This window comes from Esox lucius, chromosome 6 (assembly GCF_011004845.1).
Source record: "Esox lucius isolate fEsoLuc1 chromosome 6, fEsoLuc1.pri, whole genome shotgun sequence".
In the NCBI taxonomy this organism is placed as follows: domain Eukaryota; kingdom Metazoa; phylum Chordata; class Actinopteri; order Esociformes; family Esocidae; genus Esox; species Esox lucius.
The window spans coordinates 2,709,754-2,734,747 of record NC_047574.1 but is presented as its reverse complement, the minus strand read 5'-3'; the positions used below and the strand labels follow the sequence as shown (position 1 = coordinate 2,734,747).

At 42.5% G+C, this 24,994-nt stretch overlaps 1 protein-coding gene across 26 annotated transcripts in view; it reads left to right on the top strand.

Annotated features, from left to right (window-relative positions):
• The window catches only part of LOC105010141 (calcium-activated potassium channel subunit alpha-1), a 110,890-nt gene that overhangs the window by 51,841 nt on the left and 34,055 nt on the right, over nt 1-24,994 (top strand). For all 26 annotated transcript variants that reach the window (XM_020047160.3, XM_020047174.3, XM_020047172.3 and 23 more), the window contains exons 3-8: nt 6,143-6,204; nt 12,802-12,895; nt 14,115-14,226; nt 19,146-19,221; nt 22,538-22,613; nt 23,052-23,222. In XM_020047160.3, the coding sequence (XP_019902719.1) occupies nt 6,143-6,204; nt 12,802-12,895; nt 14,115-14,226; nt 19,146-19,221; nt 22,538-22,613; nt 23,052-23,222 (591 nt within the window). The remainder of the gene's footprint in view (nt 1-6,142; nt 6,205-12,801; nt 12,896-14,114; nt 14,227-19,145; nt 19,222-22,537; nt 22,614-23,051; nt 23,223-24,994) is intronic.

Below are 24,994 nucleotides of genomic sequence, written 5' to 3'. Positions count from 1 at the left end.
TGGTCTCTTATTTTTTTCCAGAGCTGTTTTTATATACAGTGGGGAGAACAAGTATTTGATACACGGCTGATTTTGCAGGTTTTCCCACTTACAAAGCATGTAGAAGTCTGTAATTTTTATCATAGGTACACTTCAACTGTGAGTGACGAAATCTAAAACACAAATCCAGAAAATTACATTAATAATTAGTATTTTATTGCATGACATAAGTATTTGATACATCAGAAAAGCAGAACTTAATATTTGGTACAGAAACCTTTGTTTGCAATTACAGAGATCATATGTTTCCTGTAGTTCTTGACCAGGTTTGCACACATTCCAGCAGGGATTTTGGCCTACTCCTCCATACAGACCTTCTCCCGATCCTTTAGGTTTCGGGGCTGTCGCTGGGCAATACGGACTTTCAGCTCACTCCAAAGATTTTCTATTGGGTTCAGGTCTGGAGACTCCAGGACCTTGAGATGCTTCTTACGGAGCCACTCCTTAGTTGCCCTGGCTGTGTGTTTCGGGTCGTTGTCATGCTGGAAGACCCAGCCACGACCCATCTTCAATGCTCTTAATGAGGGAAGGAGGTTGTTGGCCAAGATCTCGCGATACATGGCCCCATCCATCCTCCCCTCAATACGGTGCAGTCGTCCTGTCCCCTTTGCAGAAAAGCATCCCCAAAGAATGATGTTTCCACCTCCATACTTCACGGTTGGGATGGTGTTCTTGGGGTTGTACTCATCCTTCTTCCTCCAAACACGGCGAGTGGAGTTCAGACCAAAAAGCTCTATTTTTGTCTCATCAGACCACATGACCTTCTCCCATTCCTCCTCTGGATCATCCAGATGGTCATTGGCAATCTTCAGACGGGCCTGGACATGCGCTGGCTTGAGCAGGAGGACCTTGCGTGCGCTGCAGGATTTTAATCCATGATGCTGTAGTGTGTTACTAATGGTTTTCTTTGAGACTGTGGTCCCAGCTCTCTTCAGGTCATTGACCAGGTATTGCCATGTAGTTCTGGGCTGATCCCTCACCTTCCTCATGATCATTAATGCTTCACGAGGTGAGATCTTGCATGGAGCCCCAGACCGAGGGATATTGACTGTCATCTTGAACTTCTTCCATTTTCTAATAATTGCACCAACAGTTGTTGCCTTCTCACCAAGCTGCTTGCCTATTGTCCTGTAGCCCATCCCAGCCTTGTGCAGGTCTACAATTTTATCCCTGATGTTCTTACACAGCTCTCTGGTCTTGGCCATTATGGAGAGGTTGGAGTCTGATTGAGTGTGTGGACAGGTGTCTTTTATACAGGTAACGAGTTCAAACAGGTGCAGTTAATACAGGTAATGAGTGGAGAACAGGAGGGCTTCTTAAAGAAAAACTAACAGGTCTGTGAGAGCCAGAATTCTTACTGGTTGGTAGGTGATGAAATACTGCAAATTAATTATTTAAAAATCATACAATGTGATTTTCTGGATTTTTGTTTTTGATTCCGTATCTCACAGTTGAAGTGTACCTATGAAATTACAGACCTCTACATGCTTTCTAAGTAGGAAACACTGCCAATTTTGCAGGTTATCAAATACATGTTCTCCCCACTGTAATTCCCATATTAGGTGAAGTTTATTGAAATTAAATTGTTGTCTCCGCAATTGTTGTTGTCCGAATAGGCCTTTAGTGGGAGTTCACAGAAGTGTTCAGATTCTCAACCAACTCGTGGAGCGCCTCAGAAAACCAACAGTAGTACAGTTTCCCATTTGATTAGCTGACAGTTTATTGGAGGAACGAGCAACGGTTCATAGCAGCAACATGTTCCTGGAGGAACTGTGAAATGGAGAGGTGGCTTTACAGGGTTACTGCATGATTCCATGTGTCATTTCATAGTTTTTGATGTCTCCACTATTATTCTACAATGTGGAAAGTAGTAAAACTAAAGAAATACCCTTGAAACAGCAGGTGTGTCCAAACATTTGACTGGTAATGTCTATATAGTTTTTATAAAAACGTGTTAGTAATGTCATGGGGTGCGGGGGCAAGGAACCAGGCGCAGGCAGAAGGTAGTCGATGGTGACTTTTTAATAAACAAACATCGAGCACAACCAAAACGACGAAAAGAAAGGGCTGACTTAAGCAACAAAACGGACGCACTCATCGGTTACACATGACCACGTAACTGATGACAACACAACACGACAACAACAATGATCGACAAATGTGGGGCGCAGAGGGGAAACATTTAGACACATACTAATGAGATGATTAGGGACCCGGCAGTGTATCAAATACCTGCTCTCCCCACTGTATATAAATATATACACATATATATTTTTTTCCGGAGCACTTTATGTATTTGTGGGTGTGTGTGTGTGTGTGTGTATATATATTAGCGTTACATTGAACACTAAAATCGACTGTGTTGTTTGGAGAATGTCGTGGATATTACGACAAATGGACAAGAGATGTGTGAATACCAAAATTGAGCCTTTATTAATTCAGAATATATGCAGGAAGCAACCGTCACCATTAAATGCCACAGGCTTCTGGCTCACTGGAAGTACTCCCATGATTAAACAGGATCCTGGGCACTGCACGCCACCCCCCCTTTCCAGCGAGTGAACCCCTTTCCAGGGAGCCACTCCCCTTTCCTGCGAGGGAACCCCTTCCCACGAAGCCACTCCCCCTTCAAGGCCACTAATTGTCAACCTTCCTTAAATGACACATGGACTACAGTACATACTTGCATCTTCAAAGAACAGATACAAATAAACAATCATTAATTTTCACTGAATAGGGAAAATCCCTTCTCCTCCTTGCTGTCTTTCTCCTTCAGCGTTGCTAGGGTCAGGGGTTTCTGCCCTCTTTAACGGCCACTTCCTCCCCAGGGTCCTTAGCGTCTACTGCATCTTCTACCACTTCATTTTTGGCTTCTCCCTCTAATGAGGAAAAACTGGAAGTGACCTCTCTATAACCCCCTGCCCCCCAACGACAAGGTTCTGAGGAGGGAGGTGGAGCCTGCCCTTGACTGCTGCTTCCGGAATGTTCCGGAACCTGCCAGCCTTCTTTGGGGTGCTGGTTCTGTGCAGATGCAGCAGACAGGGGAGGGGGCACAATACATAAATCACAGGTTTTTGTCAGAATCCCAGGCAAAGATGAGAGCAGACGTTGTGTTGTCGTTTTTGTGCCCCTAACGGGTCTCGTGGCTCTGTCTCACAGCAGCCTACATATGGTGACTAATGTGTTCGAAAACAGCTGTCCAACCTTGTTGGTTATGAGAGAACTTCCTGAAAGGAGTTAAAAAGGTTTCTTGTCTCTTTTTAGCTGTTGCTTTCACATTCCTATTCCCTCACGTCCTTAGTCTACAAGAGGAAGTACTCCACTGCTTTTTTGGTTAATGTTCCTGGTGAAATAAGGGTTTAGAAAAAACTCTGGTGGTGTTGGAGATAGTGATTCAAAAAACAATTCTCAGTTGATATTTGCCTAGTTTTACATTTTTATTATTTTAAATTACAATTATTCATGGAGAGAAACATTATTGGATATTCTAAACCCATATCAATGATTAATAGAATCCAGAAGAACTTTGAGAGCTTTGACTTATTTAACCGCATGTACATTCAATTAAGCTTCTAGCTAAAATGTTCCAGTCTTTGATTAATCTGTAGCATACAGCAGAGGCTATTTCATACAAAATAACAAGTAATTGATACACATTATGTACTTATGAGACTATGTGATAAAAAGAGTGACTATTTAGCATTTGTTTGTATATTGGAGTAATTGGCAGTACTAATTGAACCTTCTCCTCAACCCTCCTTTTCTCTTGTCTCCTCTCCTCTTCCCTTTTGTCCTCTCACCTCGCCTCCTCTCCTCTACCCTCCTTTCTCCTCCTCTCCTCTCCTCTATCCTCCTTTGTCCTCTACCCTCATTTCTCCTCCTCTCCTCTACCCTCCTTTCTCCTCTTCTCCTCTACCCTCCTTTCTCCTCTTCTCCTCTACCCTCCTTTCTCCTCCTTTCTCCTCTACCCTCCTTTCTCCTCCTTTCTCCTCTACCCTCCTTTCTCCTCCTCTCCTCTACCCTCCTTTCTCCTCCTTTCTCCTCTACCCTCCTTTCTCCTCCTTTCTCCTCTACCCTCTAGATTAAAAGATAAGGTCACAATTTTTTCCCCTGAAGGGCTTCTTAATAATGTTTGATGTTGCATGCTGCATTTAATATTTGATGAAAAAATATGTATAATAAATGTTTTATATATATATAACTACAGCCTTAAAAGGAAGGTACATTACAACTGTCATCAAGTATCAAGTATTCTTTCCTGTTTTCCTGCCAAAAGCCTGTTGACGGCCCTATGAACAGTCTCCCGCTGTTGACGGCCCTGTGTACAGTCTCCCGCTGTTGACGGCCCTGTGAACAGGCTCCCGCTGTTGACGGCCCTGTGTACAGTCTCCCGCTGTTGACGGCCCTATGAACAGGCTCCCGCTGTTGACGGCCCTGTGTACAGTCTCCCGCTGTTGACGGCCCTATGAACAGGCTCCCGCTGTTGACGGCCCTGTGTACAGTCTCCCGCTGTTGACGGCCCTATGAACAGGCTCCCGCTGTTGACGGCCCTGTGTACAGTCTCCCGCTGTTGACGGCCCTGTGAACAGTCTCCCGCTGTTGACGGCCCTGTGTACAGTCTCCCGCTGTTGACGGCCCTGTGAACAGGCTCCCGCTGTTGACGGCCCTGTGTACAGTCTCCCGCTGTTGACGGCCCTATGAACAGGCTCCCGCTGTTGACGGCCCTATGAACAGGCTCCCGCTGTTGACGGCCCTGTGTACAGGCTCCCGCTGTTGACGGCCCTGTGTACAGTCTCCCGCTGTTGACGGCCCTGTGTACAGGCTCCCGCTGTTGACGGCCCTGTGTACAGTCTCCCGCTGTTGACGGCCCTGTGTACAGGCTCCCGCTGTTGACGGCCCTGTGTACAGTCTCCCGCTGTTGACGGCCCTGTGAACAGGCTCCCGCTGTTGACGGCCCTGTGAACAGGCTCTCGCTGTTGACGGCCCTGTGAACAGGCTCTCGCTGTTGACGGCCCTGTGTACAGTCTCCCGCTGTTGACGGCCCTGTCAGTTCACCCCAGGGTACTTTGCGGGTGTGTCCTAAATGGCACCCCCTTCCCTGTGCAGCCCCCTACTTCTGAGTCTCGCTGCTCTCCCATTACGGTTCACAGGGTGCACCTACTGGGCGCTGTTGTTCGCCTGGCTAACCCCCGTGGCGAGGAACCTCCGGAACAGATCGACTAGGCTGGTTACCGGACCAATTCCAGTGCTTCAGCCCATGATCGTGGTAATAGGAAACATTAGGCGCGACGGCAACCATAGAAGTTGGCTGTAACGTAATTGGCACCGGGCTAGACCCCTTCGTTCCGTTTTACCGCGGAGGCCTTGTCAGCCGGGCCGAGGGAAGTGTCACCGCCGGAGGCCTTGTTTTGTCGTGGTGATTTCTCTGCCACTTGGCTGTGGGCTCTGCTGCATCTCTGTCCTCTCCCTGGGGACATGGTAGCTAGCTGGAGTCTGTCACCCCACCTCACGTGTGTAGGCAGTAGGCACTCCACTGTTTACTTGATGAGATAAGTTCTTGTTTACAGATCTGTCTGTGTGTGTGTGTGTGTGTGTGTGTGTGTGTGTGTGTGTGTGTGTGTAGACTGCTCTATTTACAGTTCTCTGCGTTAGTCTGAGCGTGTTCCCTTGCAACTAGGCTGTGTGTGTTTGTGTGTATGTGTTTGTGCGTGTGTTTCCTTTTAGCCAGGCTTTGTGTTTTTTGTGTGTGAGTGTGAGTTTCCTTTCAACTAGGATGTGTGTCTCCCCTTTCAGCTATGCTGTGTGTGTGTGTGTGTGTGTTCCTAGATGTAGCTGAAGCCTAGCTCTCCCTTTCCTCTGTCAGAACGAGCTCCTGTGATGTGTAGCTACTAGCTCTACCCTGACAGTGCTAGTTGGGAACTATTTCTCCTTGGCCTAATAAACATGTCTGCCTCAATAAATGTGACATCCCCAGAGTATGCTAATTACTGGGACCATTATGTTACTTCTCAGCAGTATAATAATAACAGTCAAACTTTTAAAGGCTCTTTCTTTGTTTTAATAGTGAAAATAATCAAGTCCAACTTCTCTTTTTCTTTTGCAGGTTGTGCTTGTCTTTGCCCTCAGCATTGGAGCCCTTGTTATATACTTCATTGATTCCTCTGAGTGAGTATCCCCTTCTGCAACACATATCTTTGAAGTACCGTCTACACCCATAAAAAAGACCTGTTACATGTTAGGCGTGTCTTGTTAAGGGATATAACATATTGTAGTGTAAGTATCCCTTCTGCAACACATACCTGTTCACTCTTGGCGTTCTCTCAAACAGCTTATTTGGTTGCTAAGGGATTCCATGTGTATCATTTCATTGTTTTGTTGTCTTCACTATTATTCTATAATGTGGAATATTGTAAAATTTAAGAAATTCTCTTGAATCAGTAGGTGTTTTCAAACTTTTGACTGGGATTGCATACATGAAAGTAAATGTCTGGGCTAATAAAAAAAAAGAAGGTTAATGCTTTTCTGAGTATGGGCTTACAGTTACCAATGAGCTTTGTGTCATGTAAATCTCCTGAAAGCTATTATGCTGTGAGAAAGAAAAACAAAAAAACAATTACATTGTGACATTTGAGCTCTTCTGAACAATGAGATTCTCTTTTTGTCAATGAGATCCAAATCTAATCTCCTAAAAGATGTGTTGGAAGGGAAATAAAGTAGTATTGTGATTAAACCATTGTAACCTGGTTTGTAATGATGCTATAAAATGAGGTCTGAACCAAATACTCTATATGACTCTTACACATATTAAACATTTCCTGTACTAACTACTGATGGTGTATCTAAAATGGAAATCTGAGCAAAGAGGCTTTTAGATTTTTGTAATCTCTCAAAGTTACAGAACAGGAAGAGGTTGCAGCCATTTTGGTCTGTTTTGGTCAGGGAGAAATCACGTGTGTTTTGGGACATGTCCTGATTATATGTAGTAGGAAAATCAATTTACAATTGAATGTCGTACAGTACATGGGATATTTTAGCTTTTTATTTTCAATATTAATATCACATATTTCTAAAAATGTTTTCCCTTAGTCATTTTGTGATATTGTGTTTAGATTGAGGACATACATTTTACATTTAGTGTATAACACAATAAAATCTGGAGAAAGGGAAAGGGTATGAAAGTTTTCTGAAAGTGCTTTATATCTGTCATTGTGCAACTGAATTGCTGTCTACCTAAAATATTGTCATGTATTTATGAATACGACTCATAAAGGTTTTACATCTTGTTTCATTTTTTGTTTTAAACTAGAAAAAGGTGGACCTCAGTGAAAGGGGCAGACCTCAGTGAAAGGGGCATACCAGGCAGCGTGTAGTCTAATGAACAGATGTTATGTATTTTATGTACGATGTTGTAATAAAATATAATAATTTAGTTGGTTCATGTTAACTTCATTATAATACAAATGTGTGTGGCTGTGGATGACTGAACGGAATAAAATGTCTGAATGGAATGTTGACATATTGGTAGATGATTTAAAAAATGTATGTAGTAATTTCTCCAAAATGGCCTAGCTAACCAACGTACCTAGCAGATGAAGTTGACCAACTCCCTAACCAAAATGGCCGACCACATATCCCAACCTGAGAAGTCTAATTTCCATTCTAGTGTTCTAATTCTTACTTCTATAATTCATGCTGCGTCCAGCCCTGCCTGCCCTCTCTGCCCTGTCATAACTTTCTCACATCTGAGAGATCAGTCCTTTCTGGGGAAATGGTAAATGGTCACCCGCCTGTTTTAAAATGAACCGTACGAACACTGACAATCCTTTACTCACAGATTGAATGGCTTAAACCCCATAACGCTCAGAGGCCCTAGGCAGACTGAACAGAACGAAAGAGGACAGGAAAGACCAAAGTTCCTGTTCTAGAACAATCAGCATCACTCATTACGCGCTAGGAAACCAGACAAACCGCCCTTTCAGATTTCTGCATTAAAACTGCTGCACGTTTGGTATTTAGCCTAATGATATTGCAGATAGGATGTGCCACTAGAAAGTAAAGGAAGAGGACTAAAAGGTTTTTGTAATGCCCAGAGAACAGGGAGGGTGTGGTGATGGCCATATGTTACAGAGATTAATTTGTTAGCTTCATTTCCAACACAGAAAAATATAGAGTTTATAATTAGAATTTCCACACACTTATGAGTTGGTATAGATGTTCAGTGTGGTGGCCAGAAGTGTGGTCGTTGTTTGCCCACACCTGGTCTGGATTCTTTGATTGTTTATGAGCGTTCTAAACTGGAAGTCTAACTGATGTGGATGGACCTCCATGTTTATTTGTATACATTTGTTTCTACAATTTTACCCCCCAATTTCTCAGTGTTCAATTGTTGGTTACGGCCGAGGGTCATCAATGCCTGGCCAAGCTGTGTTGCTTCTTACATGACCGAAACGTTAGCGGAGTGGATGTGTTGGAGCAGAACGACCCCACGGTCATTGACCGCAATCAGACCAGAGGCGGTTGATAGAGTGCGGTAGGGCATGGAAATTGCCTTTCCTCGACCTTCTGGGACTCCCATCCATATTGGCTGTGGCACATTCTAGGTCAAACTTGGGCTGTAGAGGACGCGTCCTCACTGCGATGCGGTGCCTTGTACCGCTGTGCCACTTGGGAGGTACTCCAGGTTGAGAATCACTACACTTGAGGAAACAGTACATCACTGTTGGTCACGGTTAGTAAGTGATGGTCTAATCTCATTATGTAAATGAGTGATGGCCTAATGTCATTATGTAAATGGTTGATGGAGTAATTTCATTATCTACTGTGTTATGAGTGGATGCAGAGTGCCACTGATGTACTGCGCGCTGTTAGATGCTGAGGTTAGCCCGCAGCTGGCAGTGCGTAACCCAGATGGGAGCTACACATTTGGGTGTAGCCAAGGCGACAGGTGAAGAGCTCCAGGCCTGTTAGTCTGACCGACACGCCTTCCTTCCTTGTACCATTGACACTCCCTCCGCCACCACTGCCTTTCTGGACTGTGTCAACAACATGTGAGACCTGCCACCTACGACACCTGCCCCTGACAGGCCCCACTTTGGGTTTTGCACTTAAATAGTCTTTGAGATTCAGCTTGTAATGAAAAGTGTTGTGGAAAATCTCATTATTACCTCTGTCTGTGTGCTCTCGGCCACTTCTCCAGGTTACTACGAACCAAAGTACCATTTCACATACAGTGGATATAAAAAGATTACACACTCCTGTTAAAGTGCCAGGTTTTTGTGATGTAAAAGAATGAGACAAAGATAAATCATGTCAGAACTTTTTCCACTTTTAATGTGACCTATAATTTTAACAATTCAGAAACAAACTGAAATCTTCGAGGGGAAAAATGAAACCATTAAACTAATACTTTGTTGAAGCACCTTTTGATTTTATTACAACACTCAGTTCTTTTGGGTAGGAGTCTATTAGCATGGCACATCTTGTCGTGGCAATATTTGCCCACTCTACTTTGCAAAAGCGCTCCAAATCTGTCAGATTGCAAGGACATCTCCTGTGCACAGCCCTCTTCGGATCACCCCACATATATTAAATTGGAATCAGGTCTGGGTTCTGGCTGGGCCATTCCAAAACATTAATCTTCTTCTGGTGAAGCCTTGCTTTTGTGGATTTGGATGCGTGCTTTGGGTCGTAGTCGTGCTGAAAGGTGAACTTCCTCTTCAGCTTCAGCTTTCTAACGGACGCCTGAAGGTTTTGTGCCAAAATTGCCTGGTATTTGGAACTGTTTATAATTCCCTCCACCCTGACTAAGGCCCTGGTTCCAGTTGAAGAAAAACAGCCCCAAAGCATGATGCTGCCACCACCATGCTTCACTGTGGGTATTGTGTTCTTTGGGTATTGTGTTCAGTGTTGTTTTTGCACCAAACATACCTTTTGGAATTACGGCCAAAAAGTTCAACCTTGGTTTCATCAGACCATTTCATATTTTGCTTTTGGGAGACTTGATGTTTGTTTTTGCAAACTTCAGCTGGGCTTGGATGTTTTTCTTTGTAAGAAAAGGCTTCTGTCTTGCCACCCTACCCCATAGCCCATTCATATATGGGAGAATATGGGAGATTGTTGTCACATGTAGCACATAGCCAGTACTTGCCAGAAATTACAATTCCAAGATTACTATTCCAAGAGGCCTACGTGCATAATGAGAAGCTGTATTAATTTACAATCTCCAGAAACAACCAGCTTTGGAGGTGTACTCAGGAACAGAGTGGCTCCATCAGCAGCAAGTCATTTGGTGTAATGAGTGTTGAATGACAGCACGTTGTAACAGATACGGCCTGTGCTGTAATTAGCCCTGAATTCACACTGTGGAGAGGTGCACATTTTGGGAACTCCCCAGGTTCTCGCCTCAGCCCTCCTTGAGTAATTCATTAACTTCTCGAGGGTGAGGGCGTACGAACTCTGTGTGGACTGTGGCACGGACAGACAGTGATCACTGCAGGGAACTCCAGGAAGCGACTGGGAGAAGTCTGCAAATTACCCTGACTAAAGAGAGAGAGATGTTGAGAAAGAGGAGATGGTGCCAGAGAGAATAAGTGAGAGTGAGAGAGGATATTTCCTACGGGCAAGCCAATGCAATGCCCTCTGTCTTCTAACTAAAGTAGTCCATGTGTTTGTTTTTCTGGTTGGGATTGAATAACACTGTGCTATTTGTCATTGGATCCTGGTTAATACCTACTGGACTTGAGTACTGTACAAATACATGGAGCATTTAAAGCTTTTTTTACAGGGGCTTCTGAACAATAACTTTGGCTGAATATTATCAGCTGTCCGTTGTCCAACCAACAGTTGCTGAAATCTAATACAATTCCATCCTCCGTCACTCTGCTCGTCTGCTCAGGCGTCGCGGCCAGCTGCCTTTTTATGCGGTGGTTTTGTGTTTTGACAAAGGAACCTCTTCCTGACCATCCAGTTAATTATTGAACAGACCAGATCCTAACCCCCTATGGCAGTTACTCTCCTCTGTCATCTATCTACCAGCTGATCGTTTTCATTGGCTTGCATACCATTATATGCTACTCTAACAGACTGATTGAAACAAGGTTTTAAAAGTTAACTGTGCAAATAATTTTTTTTGAATTGGCATTTATTTCTGTTTTGTAAGACTGCCGTTATGATCTTTATGTTAGTGTGTATATTTGTTGACACAGTAATGCTACTTATTGTAATAAGATAGACAAATTGTGAATGCACCCAGTGGGCAGGCCTGTTGCATCCTATTTTTATTTCTCCTTATCGCAGAGCTTTGTGAGCAGGGCGCGTTCTCATTGCAAGTAAAAATCCAAAATGTTCAGTGGGGAGAACAAGTATTTGATACACTGCCGATTTTGCAGGTTTTCCCACTTACAAAGCATGTAGATGTCTGTAATTTTTATCATAGGTACTCTTCAACTGTGAATGACGGAATCTAAAATAAAAATCCAGAAAATCACATTGTATGATTTTTAAGTAATTAATTAGCATTTTTTTGCATGACATAAGTATTTGATACATCAGAAAAGCAGAACTTAATATTTGGTACAGAAACCTTTGTTTGCAGTTACAGAGATCATATGTTTCCTGTAGTTCTTGACCAGGTTTGCACACACTTCAGCAGGGATTTTGGCCCACTCCTCCATACAGACCTTCTCCAGGTCCTTCAGGTTTCAGGCTGTCGCTGGGCAACCGTATTGTGACAATTAATGTAAATGTTATTCCTTTTTATCAGTTTTGTCGTATTGTAATCTACATTGTTAGTATGATATTAAACAGTACTTATTCCTTTTTATCAGTTTTGTCGTATTGTAATCCACACTGTTAGTATGATATTAAACAGTACTCATAATTATTATTGCAATTTATTTTCTCCCAAATATTTTTTCTCTCTCAATTTTGTGAAGTCGGCTTTGCATGTATGATATTGTGTTAACTACACAACTGTATAAAGGTTCTGTTTGAAGATCAAGAGAGGTGTCATCAAATGCACATCTTGAACATTCGTGCTGCTTCTTCTGACACTGGTCACCTGACCAGGCCATTTCGGCCAGCACACACCTGTCGGGAGGAGGCAGCGTTCCTTGGCCAACAACCACGATCATGTCGAACCACTTGTGTAGAGTTTTTACATGATGAACAGAAGAGTACTCTGTTAAAACCACCCCACCAAACTGATAAGCTGGCAACTTTACAAGCTGTGATGGTTCTGAAATGTAACCTCTCCCATCAGAACATTTTTACCGTTTGAGAACCTTCAGACAGAAGAAGAACCCAGCTCCGTGTTACTGATCATTATTCTTCTTCATCTGGGACAATGGTTGTGTGTCCGCTGTTCTTTGTGCTATTTTTAGAACACAAAAACTGTTAAACAGTAGTATGCTGTGCGGCAAGCCATGTTTATGTGACATGTGGAACATTCTATTTAGGCATAAATGGCAGCAGTCGCACTTGAACTGCAACGGTGTAATGTTTATTATGACTGTGAACTGTTATTAGACACTGCTGGATTTGGTTCACATGAAGTAAGGTGGTGACAATTATAGTCAACTTATAACATTTACTCATTTATTAATCTCTGGATCCTTTATTTAAATGTTTGAGTCAGATACAAATACTGACAATGAGAATCCTACACTATGTTATTGGATTTTATTTATAAGAAAAACATACTGTAGAGAATTTATCTTCAGTAAGTGAGACGTTTCAAACATTTTTGTTTTCTGTTTCTGACAGCCCCATTGAGTCCTGTCAGAACTTCTACAAAGACTTTACACTACAGATCGATATGGCTTTCAACATCTTCTTCCTCTTGTACTTTGGTCTACGGGTAAGTCAAAACAATGCTAAATTAGATTTGTACACCAGTTGTTAAGCTAGAGACGTCTCTCAATCATGCCATGAAACAAGGTTATTGATACATAACATTTACATTTAAGCATTGCACTCAGTAAAGCTGTAGCATTTTAAACCAGTGCTTCACAACTCCAGTACTCCCGTGCCCACATCAGCACAACTATTTGTCGTTACCCCAGACAAACAACCTATTTAACCCATTCTGGGCCTGATGATTAGCTGACAAGTTGATTCAGGTGTTCTTGTCCAGGTCTACAGACAGAATGTTTGCTGTTAGTGCTACTTGAGGACTTGATTTGGGAACCACTATCTGAAACCCAGGTTGATGTTTTTTGTCTCTTTCTGATCAACCCCTCCAGGAAGAAATTACAGGATGTGATAGGTTCCTCTTAACGTCGACAGCGTAGCTTGTGTGTGAGAACACATAAAATTCAAACACGACTCTGTTATTCTTAACCAGAGTATGTCAGTAGAGTGAAGCCGGAGCACTTTTAATTTGTCTTGAGGGTGGAGTAGCTATCTGTTCCGCTTCGTTTCTGCCCCAGTACCTGCTCTCTATGAGCTCTTCCTACATCACCATCCTTTAGATTAGCCTACATGATCACAAAAGATGATTTGGGTGGGGGCCTGCGTGACTGAAAATCACCAGGCTAATGCAGAATCTACAGATCATCAATGCAGCGACAGTAACAAACTAGTTGTGAAGTGCTGCACTTTAGATAACATCATTCACAAATGCCTTTTGAACTACACTCAGAAATGTCAATTTTGTCTGTGGTGGAAGTCTGACAAACGTTCTTTTCCATCAGAGACAGCTGCTAAAGTTTGTGCATTGGCACCAGAACGCCTTTAAAATTAATCAATGTTAAGTGTGTTGATCTTATGTAACACAGCTCGTTATTGGAATACATTATGTAGTATATACCATGTAGCATTTGTCATGTGTGTTTGTTACTTTTAATTTGTTATTTGATATCAGGGCTATTCACATAATTTCTGCTGTCAAGGTAGATCTGCCCCCGGAACAAGACTGCTGACAAAAAATGGCTTATCTGCTCATTGCACCGTTTGGCATCCATCTTAGTTTCATTAATTTCTTTAATGCCTCTTCACACCATGAATCAACCACCGCTTCGTGTCATTGGGAAAAGGGGACAGTGGAATACAGTTAATGGGTTTCTCTCCATCCTCAGTTCATAGCGGCCAATGACAAGCTGTGGTTCTGGCTGGAAGTGAACTCTGTGGTGGACTTCTTCACAGTGCCCCCGGTGTTTGTATCGGTTTACCTCAACAGGAGCTGGCTTGGTAAGTACTGTGAATGACCCCTGAATGTTATGTGTGTGTTTGTTATATGGGTCAGACCATACACGATATACTGTGGTAGTTTTGGTCTTGGTTGGTCAGAAGAGTATTTGCTCTTTTCTATCCATCAATCCACAGAGCCTACTGGTTTTGGCAGACGTGGTGTTTTATGGTTCACCGGCCTTTTACGGTTAACCCTCGTTGGGCTGCAGAGCACCCTAGTGGATCGTCCGTGTATTGTTAAATGTTTTTCAAGTTGATCCCTTTTGATTTTTCACTTGCAAACTGGCAAATACTTGATTCCCGTATTTTGGACAGTAGACTACGCTCATTTGGGACACCTATAAGAATATTGTGTTTAGCTCCTTTAATTGGCTCCTGGTTTGATGATGTTATGACATTAGTGTTTGGTCTGGTGTCATCTAGGTCATTTGAATGTCCTTCTCAGGAAATAAGCTATTTTGCTTTGCCCAGCTGCATGTAATGATAATTGAACTGACTAAAAGCGGTTTGTAATTGAAAGTGCACTTTAAACTGATATTAAAGTTAATAGGCTTTTGTTGAGGTGTGCCTGCCACCTGACCGACAGAAAACAGAAGCCAATCTGCTAAATGAGTGATGTCCTAAACAGCAGCCTATTCTCTACTCAGTGAACTAATTTTGGTGAAAGGTTCTGCACTACCCAGGTACTGATGACAGACTGTCTTACCTCACATGGAGGGAGACGAGAGGAGAGAGGACGAGGTCTATAGGAGATTACAGTGGAGGTGATTTTCTGCTTCATCACATGCAGGTCCTAAGGCTTTGTTTTTGCAGCCGTCAATCACAGCTCAGTGCCTCAACATTCATCACCGGACTGTCGGCCTGCGTCCCAAAAGGCACCCCGTTTTACTTAGTAGTACCTACTTGTGATCCGGGCACACAGGCAGATGACCCTCGACGTCCAAAATGGCACCCTAGTTCCCATTAAGTTCCCTTTAACTGCATTTGATGAGTGAACCTAGGGTCCCTGTAGGTTCATCAGAAACCTCCCTGCAGGCCATTTCCACTGCACCGTAATGGCTGGACGGTGTCATTAGTGAACACTGCCACCTGCTGGACTCCTGTGTGGATCCCAACCAGACCAGCTTGAGCACTCGGTGGCTTTTAAGCATAGATGATGGATAGATGAACGTGCCCTGGCCACGCTGCCACTCAACTAACTGCCCAAATCCGTGAAAAACAGCTTTCATAGCGCGACTAATCCTGCTTGATCTGCGGTCAGTTGAGGAAACGCTGGTTGTGGTGGTGAAGGTCCACGTGATCTGGCTCTGTGACCATAGGGGAGCAGACACGGGTTCAAACGCAATTTGACTGGTTCCATGACCATAGGGGAGTAGACACGGGTTCAAACACAATTTGACTGGTTCCATGACCATAGGGGAGCAGACACGGGTTCAAATGGAATTTGACTGGTTCCATGACCATAGGGGAGCAGATACGGGTTCAAATGGAATTTGACTGGTTCCATGACCATAGGGGAGCAGATACGGGTTCAAACGCTGTTTGACACATTTTAAATGATTTGGGCGTTGGCTATAGCCTGGCTAGCAGGCCGGACGGGTTGGCTTTGCCGTTTTCAAACTATTGCATTCTTTCATTAAGCCTGACTGTCTCAATCTAGCACAGCTTAAGTATTTGACATTATTTGGAATTGGATTTACCCCCCTAGTCCTGCTGTAGCTTCTGCGTTCAGAGCTTAACACCGCTGGGCTGTCTGGAACTCAACAAACCAGCACCGTCCGGTCAGACTCAATTTCTCAATGAATAAACATTGTTGACTAAACATTTTGAAATTGATGAGCAGGTAACCGAACTCGAACATGCTTAACCCACGAAGAGCAAGGTCTTATTTGGATTCATGTCCCTGTTGCCATTTCAGTTACTCACTCTGTGAATGCATTTGAGTTATGAAAGCCAGTGTGCTGCAGAACATTGCATTGAGACAGGAAAGCAGCTAATTCCAGATGAGGCATTTGTTTACTCAGGAGTGGTTTGTGTTAACTGAACAGGCCTCAAATGTGGAGTCATAAATGATTCCACTTACAGATATTGAGAAAAAAAAAATAATTCTGTAACCTCGCTGAATATCTTGTGTTGATTCTGGATTCTGATATAACTGAAAACCGATGTTTCAATATGAATTCACAAACATTTTCAATAGCAAATGTATCTCAGGCTTTTGTAGAGCTAGCGGTTAGCTTTGCAGCAGTTCAGATTTATTCAAGTTAATAGTTCAGAGAAAAGAGATTGTTGGTGACAGCTGAAGACACACAGGTTTGCACAGTTTGAATCTGCACGGTCTCATCACATGGTGATACACAGTTTTTTGGACAACAATACATTGAAAACAGAAAGGACCTTCCATGGCAGGACCTCCAACGGGCTGACTGCTGCCTGTCCGAAGTGCCTTACAGTGTCCAGGAAATGGGACAGACTTCCCTTTCAGTCCTTCTGGCCTCCATCTTTCAATGAGTGGGGGTGATTCCTAAAGGAGCTTATTCTGTAATATCCTGATGGAACAGAACAGGGGCTTGTTTTAAGCTCGCCATACACCACTCATGATCCTACCGGCGATGGAACTGTAGTGTCGCTTGTAAATCTGATCCCTGACACGCCTACAAGAACCTGTTTGTTTTTTTCCTCCATCTCTTCCTGGTAGACACAGGCGTGTTGAGCCCACCTGCTACTCTCTTCTTCACGGTCAGATAGATGCTGAGAGCCTTTGATTGATTTGCCAGGCGCTAACAGAAGGGAAGGAGGGGACAGAGCTGTTGTGAGGGTTGTGATAACATGGACCCGGAGATTGTATAGCCATTGACGGAGCCACGTCAGGACGCTGACAGACAAGAGACAAGCCACAACTCGCCTTGGATTTCAGGAAGCTTGGCCCGACTTGGCCCTCACTCGCACAGGGGTACGCGTCCAACTTAGAAGACATCGTAAGCCATGATTCCCACTAAGATGTTAGTGTACCGCGGGCCTGACGGCGGCACACGGTCACAGACCCTTCAGAGCACGCGGAGACGGAAGAAGTCCTGTGGGGACCTCTTCCAGAACGGCTACAGGGTCAAGGTGGGGCAACGCCTGCATGCTGCGGAAAAGGAGGACCCTAAAAACATTCGTCACACGTTGACTTCCTGCTTCTATTTCATCTCGTACTGGGGTAAGACCTGGCTAGCAGATAAACAGGATCTGTTATAAACACTGAAGTTGGCTGCCTCTGCCCGGTCCACAGCTGGCAGTCATGTCACCTGGCCAGAGAGAGAGAGAGAGAGAGAGAGAGACAGGAAGACAGAGTAACAGAGATACAGAAAGAATGAGAGAGACAGACGGAAAATGAGAGACAGGAAGAGACAGAGAGGCTGGATCGGATGGATCTGGTCCTGTTTTGTGTGTGGTGTTGCCATCTGGCTGAAATAACATCACAAATGATCCTGGAGACAAGTGACAAGCGTTTGTTGTTAATTATAGACTATAGAAATTACATTTACCTTGTTTCCAAAGGCTGTGGAGACTGTCTTTGGAGAGAATTTATTCTGATTGTGGAGTCTTGGGACTGCGGTTGACCTAATAAAATATTTTACTGACTGGAAGAGATAAAGACTATATGCTTTATAAGAGCTTATGCTTCTCACAATTATATTAGAGTGCATCCTATAGGCATCCTACAGGCAACCTACAGGCTGTACATATAAGTACATCTACACAGGAGTTAATCAGAGCAACACGTAGTTAACATCAACACAATGGCACTCTGTTGTTGAGCTGCTGAAGGAAGGCATTTGTTTCTACAGTGAATCCTTGTATACATTATCACGCACTATCATTTAACGTACAGTGATAATTGGTCGTAGTGGACAGTACATTACTTGACAACTGTTTTTGAAACAACTAAGTTCCAATAATCTGGGTGGCGCAACATTAATGTAGTACATAGTTATCTACATCTAAAATAATTTGGGACTAAGATTCAGCCCTGTAGCACGTTGTTCATTAGCACCGTCGTAGCGACAGCTCTCTCCATCCAATTAAATGTGGGGCTTAGAGCCCGTTGCGTGGGAAACTGGAGCCGAGTTTGGTGCTTTGTAAAAAAAAACAATCATTTTTTAGAGTACAAATTCAACTATTGGATGATCAGATTAAACTGGTGTTCAGAACATGCCTAGGCATGGGGTGTCTGATTGTGTGTATTTGGGTTAGTGTTTGTTGGTGTGTGTGTGTGTGTGTGTGTGTGTGTGTGTGTGTGTGGAGGTATAATGCCTCAGCATGTGTCAATTCCCCAATGTAGAATTGTCCTTGAACTGTTTGGAAGGATACTCTGACTTGGCAGTATTTGTATTCATTTTTACGAATTTGGGATTATCTGACGTCATGGCCGCTGAGCGGTCTGCCCGTGTCTTTCCACCTGTCTTTGGTCAGAATAATCCAGGTTTCCATCTCTTGCTCCGCCACTACTCCAGTCCCTAGTAATGGAAGACGTATCTTGTAAATGCTTGTGCGGTGTAATTTAATAACGAGTGTTCTTGGATTTTGACACTGTATGGGCCATTGGCTTTGTGTTTGTTCTTTGAAAGATACGCTGATGCAGAGTTTGTCGTTTTTCTGAGAGTCGTTTTTGTAGTTGCTTTTACTCGCTCCACTGCAGCTGTGCTGGTCTTCAGACAGGCATATCACTTGGTTCTGCTCTGTTGCTGACGCTTGTGTTGGCAAGTAGTTATGACTCCAAGGAAAGTTGTAACTATGGATGAGGGCTATAAGGGTAAGCTGTTTGGTGTTGGTTTGTTTTAGAAGATTTATGTACCGGACAATATCAATGACTTGATTTGAAGAGCATGTGCAAAGGATTCTCTCTGAATAACTTTAACCTTTCTCTCACACAGGCTTGAGGTTTTTAAGGGCCTTAAGACTGATACAGTTCTCAGAAATCTTACAGTTTTTGAATATTTTAAAAACAAGGTAAGTGCATTATATTTTCTCTATCTTCACTGTCTTTCATTTCAGCAGGATTTGCTTCATATTAGTTCTATTTTCACTAACTACCTTATGACAGTTTTAGGATTCTTACTCTTTAATGAACATCAGCATGCTTAAGATATGTAAATGTCCTGGCTCTTCTAATGTAATGATAAATTAGATTTTCGGTGCTGAGTGTAAATTATTAAATAATAGTTTTGCTACTGTACCTGTGATTTCTTCATGGCTCTGTGTTACTATGGGAACATTGCCACTAGGCATAGTTCAAGGGTCAACATATTTGGCATAGTTCAAGGGTCAACATATTTGAGGCGACACCTACTTCCGAGCAGCGGTTACATACAGTTAATGTTTTACCGGCAACTCTCTCTCCGTCCCTGTTGCAATAGACCTAAAACGTAAAGCGCTGCTGGACTTGACATTTAAGGGGTGCTGGGCATGGCTCACAACAATTATAGTTGACATTATGACGTATGTAGCTGCTCTTGATTAAATAGAACAGCCAAATATGTATTTTGAATGTGTTCATTCAAATTCAACTGTAAAGAGACCCTTGTTTTATATGACATTGTGTAGCGTTACAGCCCTAATAAATATAGAACCTCTTCTACAAACTAATTATTGAATGAAAATGTACTCATTCTGGGAGAATCTAGCTGAGAATGGAATACTTTCATTCAATGAAAATGTACTAATTCTGGGAGAATGGCATACTTTAATTCCCAGAAGACAGTTTGCTGCATTCCTGTCATAATTGGGGAAAGACGGAACTAACCATCATTTATAATTTTACAGCTATTATTACCAGGAATTCAGGGAGTCTTGAAAATCTGAAAGAATCTCATATTTTCACCTCAAATGTTTATCTTAATATGAAATTATTAAACTACAGTATATATACAACCCTGTTTCCAAAAAGGTTGGGATGCTGTGTAAAAAAACAGAATGCAACGATGTGGAATTCATTCATCCCTATATTTAATAAAAAATAGTACAAAGACAACAAATGTTGAAACTGACAAATGTTATTGTTTTTGTGATAATACATGCCCCTTTTGAATTTTATGTCAGCAACACGTTTCAAAAAAGTTGTGACAGGGGCATGTTTACCACTGAGTTGCATCACCTCTTCTTTTAACAACACTCTATTAGCATTTGGGAGAACTTTTAAACGAACCCCCACTGGTCTGGTGGCAGGAGCACCACCTCCCTACCTCGCACAGGACCCGCAGCCCCACCCAAATATTTAATGGAGGGTCTCCTGGGCTGGCCGCTGGGCCTAAACCTAACCCAAACAAAACTGAAAACAACAAAATGAGAGGCACAACCGAGAACTGGCGCACAAAACAGAAAGACGACTGGTACAAACAATGATCCACAAACTCAGGAAGAAACAGAGCAACTTAAATAGGGTCCTCAATTCGAGGTAATGCAGGACAGCTGCTAATTGGGGACAACCAAAACTGCAGTGCAGAGATGGCTAGAGGCACCAGCCAGGACCTGACAACTGTAGATGATGAGATCCCCAAATCCTTAGCAATTTTGCATTGAGGAACATTATTCTTTAATTGTTGCACTATTTGCCCACGTAGTCTTTCACAGAGTATTGAATCCCTCCCCATCCACTTCTGACAGACCCATCCTCTCTGGAATTACCTTTTAATATCCAATCATGTTACTGATCTGTTGCCAATTGACCAAATTAGTTGTGTGATATTCCTCCAGATTTAGTTTTTTAGCATTACACAACTTTTCCAATCTATTGTTGCCTCTGTCCCAACCTTATGAAATGTGCTGCTGGCTTCAAATTCAAAGTGGGCACATATTTTTCAAGAAACAATAATATGTCTCAGTTTCAACATGTTGTCTTTGTACTATTTTCTCTTTTATATAGGGTTTGAATGGTTTACACATCATTGCATTCTGTTTTTATTTACATTTTACACAGTGCCTCAACTTTTTTGGAAACCGAGTTATATATCAAAGTATCAAATATATATAAAAAATCTAACAGAATTAAAATTATAGTTCAGGATTCTGGCAATGAGGTCCTTTATCTACAACTCTAGAATCATATTAACTTGTGGGTACAGTCATTATGTATCTGTGTCCAGTTTGTGGTACAATGCCAACTTGAAAAGGCGACTGCTAACTGCAAATAATATGATTCCCTGCCAGACAAAACGTCAACTGATTTTCAAGATTTCCTGAAGTAATATATTTTCCTTAAATTTTTTTTATGATAACCTGAAATTGTGGATATATAATATGTACGATAATAAATTTCACCTAAATCATATCTTTTCATTTAAATTCAACACGTGCCACTTATGGAACATTATTAAATCAATAATTTAACCCGCTGCTTAAAATTAAAGCTTGTGCTGCACAGATGTCCCGAAGAGCTTATAGCTCACCAAAATGTTTTAGAGTAATCCTCTGACTCATTTACTGCTGTTGGTAAAACCAGAACAGGACAGACAGTCCATATCTTTCCAACCAGGATCAGGCTATGCTAAAAATGACCATACCAATTATTTAGTCCCTCAAAAATGACTGTTGGAACATAGACGAGATGACTTCAAACATTCTAAGAACTTGGACATACTGATTTCCTTATCCCAAATATTCCATTATGTCCATCCTCAACGCTGGGCCATGTGCTCACACTTGGTCCCTGCCCTGGGTTTTTCAGTGGTCATAACATCTTGATGTGGTCCTTTGGTCTCATTTTCTGCCTGCCTCATGGACCCCCTCACACACCAAGAGCAAAGATGTCAGAGTCCCAATGCCCAGGTCCTAGCCCACGTTTGGGGATTTAATCCAGAAAAATAAATCTCATTTATTTTGTGAAATCCTGTCGTTTGTGCCCGTCTTGAGGGAGATTTGAATGCACAGTTAATTCTGTATTCAAATGTGAACAGCCATCAAACTACTATGTTTACTATGTTAATTTTTTATTTGTTAATCATATTCTGTGAGATTCCATAGAAATGCAAACAATTTGGTATTGATGCCGTTATTTTCTGCTTCTGCTGTTACATAACATTATCTGAGTATAACAAGCTATCATTCTTTCATCCCACAGATCTATGTTAGGCATTCATAATGTGTGCAAGGGCATATTTTAATTACTCAAGCAGTAAAACTAGTCTGTGTTCTGTCTTATTACAGTATTAAATCACTAGTTTGGATCCTGTTTTGGTACACTTTTCTTTTTCTCAATATACTGTAGGTCTTTTGGTCTTTAACACTATAAATGCTAACTGATGTTGTCTGGCTCTCTTGTTTTCAATAGCAATTCCATAAAACTGGTGAACTTATGTTCAATCTTCATAAGCACATGGTTAACAGCTGCAGGCTTCATACATTTGGTAAGTTAGCCAGCTCTGTAAAGAAAAAAAAGGACAATAAAGGATATGATGGTAAATACTGTACTCCGTGACTGACACACACTAATAGAATGAATGGTCATAACGTTGTGTAAATAGATGGAGGACCTGAATCGCTCTAATGCCGTGCTATAACATTTTCGGGCCTGTTGAAACAGATCCAGAATTGCCACTAGATGGTAGCATAGTAATATCTTCTGAAAATGTAATTGTTCTTTGCAGTTGTGGAGACAGTAAATTAGTGAGTGTCTGAGTGACTAAGAAATGAAAGTAAGTCAGTAATATAGTAATTGGTTAGTTACCAAGCTAGAATGGAGCTTGGTAAGTTTTTACATTAGTATGTCAGTCAGTAAGGGTAAGTACATGGAAAATACTCTGCATTTTCTCTTTCAATTTCCAGTATTGTGACCTCTGTTCTAGGTGGAAAACTCAGGGGATCCTTGGGAAAACTTCCAAAATTCCCAGTCACTTTCCTACTGGGAATGTGTCTACCTACTCATGGTGACTATGTCCACTGTGGGCTATGGAGATGTGTATGCAAAAACCACCCTCGGACGACTTTTCATGGTCTTCTTCATCCTTGGTGGTTTGGTAAAAATCCCCCTTGTTTTACTTCATCCTAACCCACTTGCATCCTTTGAACATGTGACTGCATCTGCAGCCATCATGGTTCATATACACTGCATGTTTTCAACAGCTGGGAAGTCTTGGCACTTCAGCTGCTGTTGTAAATCAAGCTCCATCCTCGTCTTGTATTTATTTTTTATTTTTTTTGTGTGTTTTCTGTTGACCCCGAAGTTTATTATTGTTGAATGTATTATATTGGTAAGGATTATACACCTATAATACTTACTCTATAATAACTGTTCTGAAGGTATATGTATAGCCTACTGGTCATATTGTATAGTTTTAGTTGTGAGCATATCTGCATTGAAGTAGGGCTAAAATCAAGTCTTATGTATTTTTAAATGGTTCCCATTGTTAACTAGGGTAACGTGCGGTTTCAGGAAACCAAATCTGTGAGCCCCCCCTTCCCCACTTCCAACAAACACGCTGAAAGGAGTGATCTGTAGGCCAGCTTGATGGTCAACATGGCACAGCCACCAATTCCTGCAGGCTAAGACACGTCGACGTCAAACACGATATGCCACCACAACCATTTAGAGTTTACTATGTGGATTTGACTTGATTATTTCTATTTTGGATAACAGTGGAAGAAAGCCTGTTTGGACCATACCACAGTGCTACTGGACAGTATTGAAACATCTCTATTAGCCTTCATCTCAGGATGTCTAATATACAGAATCTCACAGAAGTTAGTACACCCCTCACATTTTTGTAAATATTTCAATATATCTTTTCATGTGACAACACTGAAGAAATGACACTTTGCTACAATTTAAAGTAGTGAGTGTACAGCTTGTATGACAGTGTACATTTGCTGTCCCTTCAAAATAACTCAAAACACAGCCAATAATGTCTAAACCGCTGGCAACAAAAGTGAGTACACCCCTGTGAAAATTTCCAAATTGGGCCCAATTAGTCACATTCCCTCCCCGGTGTCATGTGACTCATTAGTGTTACAAGGTCTCAGGTGTGAATGGGGAGCAGGTGTGTTAAATCTGGTGTCACCGCTCTCACACTCCCTCATACTGGTCACTGGAAGTTCAACATGGCACCTCATGGCAAAGAACTCTCTGAAGATCTGAAAAAAAGAATTGTTGCTCTACATAAAGATGGCCTAGGCTATAAGAAGATTGCCAAGACCCTGAAACTGAGCTGCAGCACGGTGGCCAAGACCATTAAGCGGTTTAACAGGACAGGTTCCACTCAGAACAGGCCTCACCATGGTCGATCAAAGAAGTGTATGAAGGTATGAGTGCAAGCTTTGCTGTAGAGGTTGAAGGCGTATGGGGTAAGCCTGTCAGTGCTCAGACCATACGCCGCACACTGCGTCAAATTGGTCTGCATGGCTGTCGTCCCAGATGGAAGCCTCTTCTAAAGATGATGCACAAGAAAGCCCGCAAACAGTTTGCTGAAGACAAGCAGACTAAGGACATGGATTACTGGAACCATGTCCTGTGGCCTGATGAGACCAAGATAAACTTATTTGGTTCAGATGGTGTCAAGCGTGTGTGGCGGCAACCAGCTGAGGAGTACAAAGACAAGTGTGTCTTGCCAACAGTCAAGCATGATGGTGGGACTGTCATGGTCTGGGGCTGCATGAGTGCTGCCGGTTCTGGGGAGCTACAGTTCATTGAGGGAACCATGAATGCCAACATGTACTGTGACATACTGAAGCAGAGCATGATCCCCTCCCTTAGGAGACTGGGCCGCAGGGCAGTATTCTAACATGATAACGA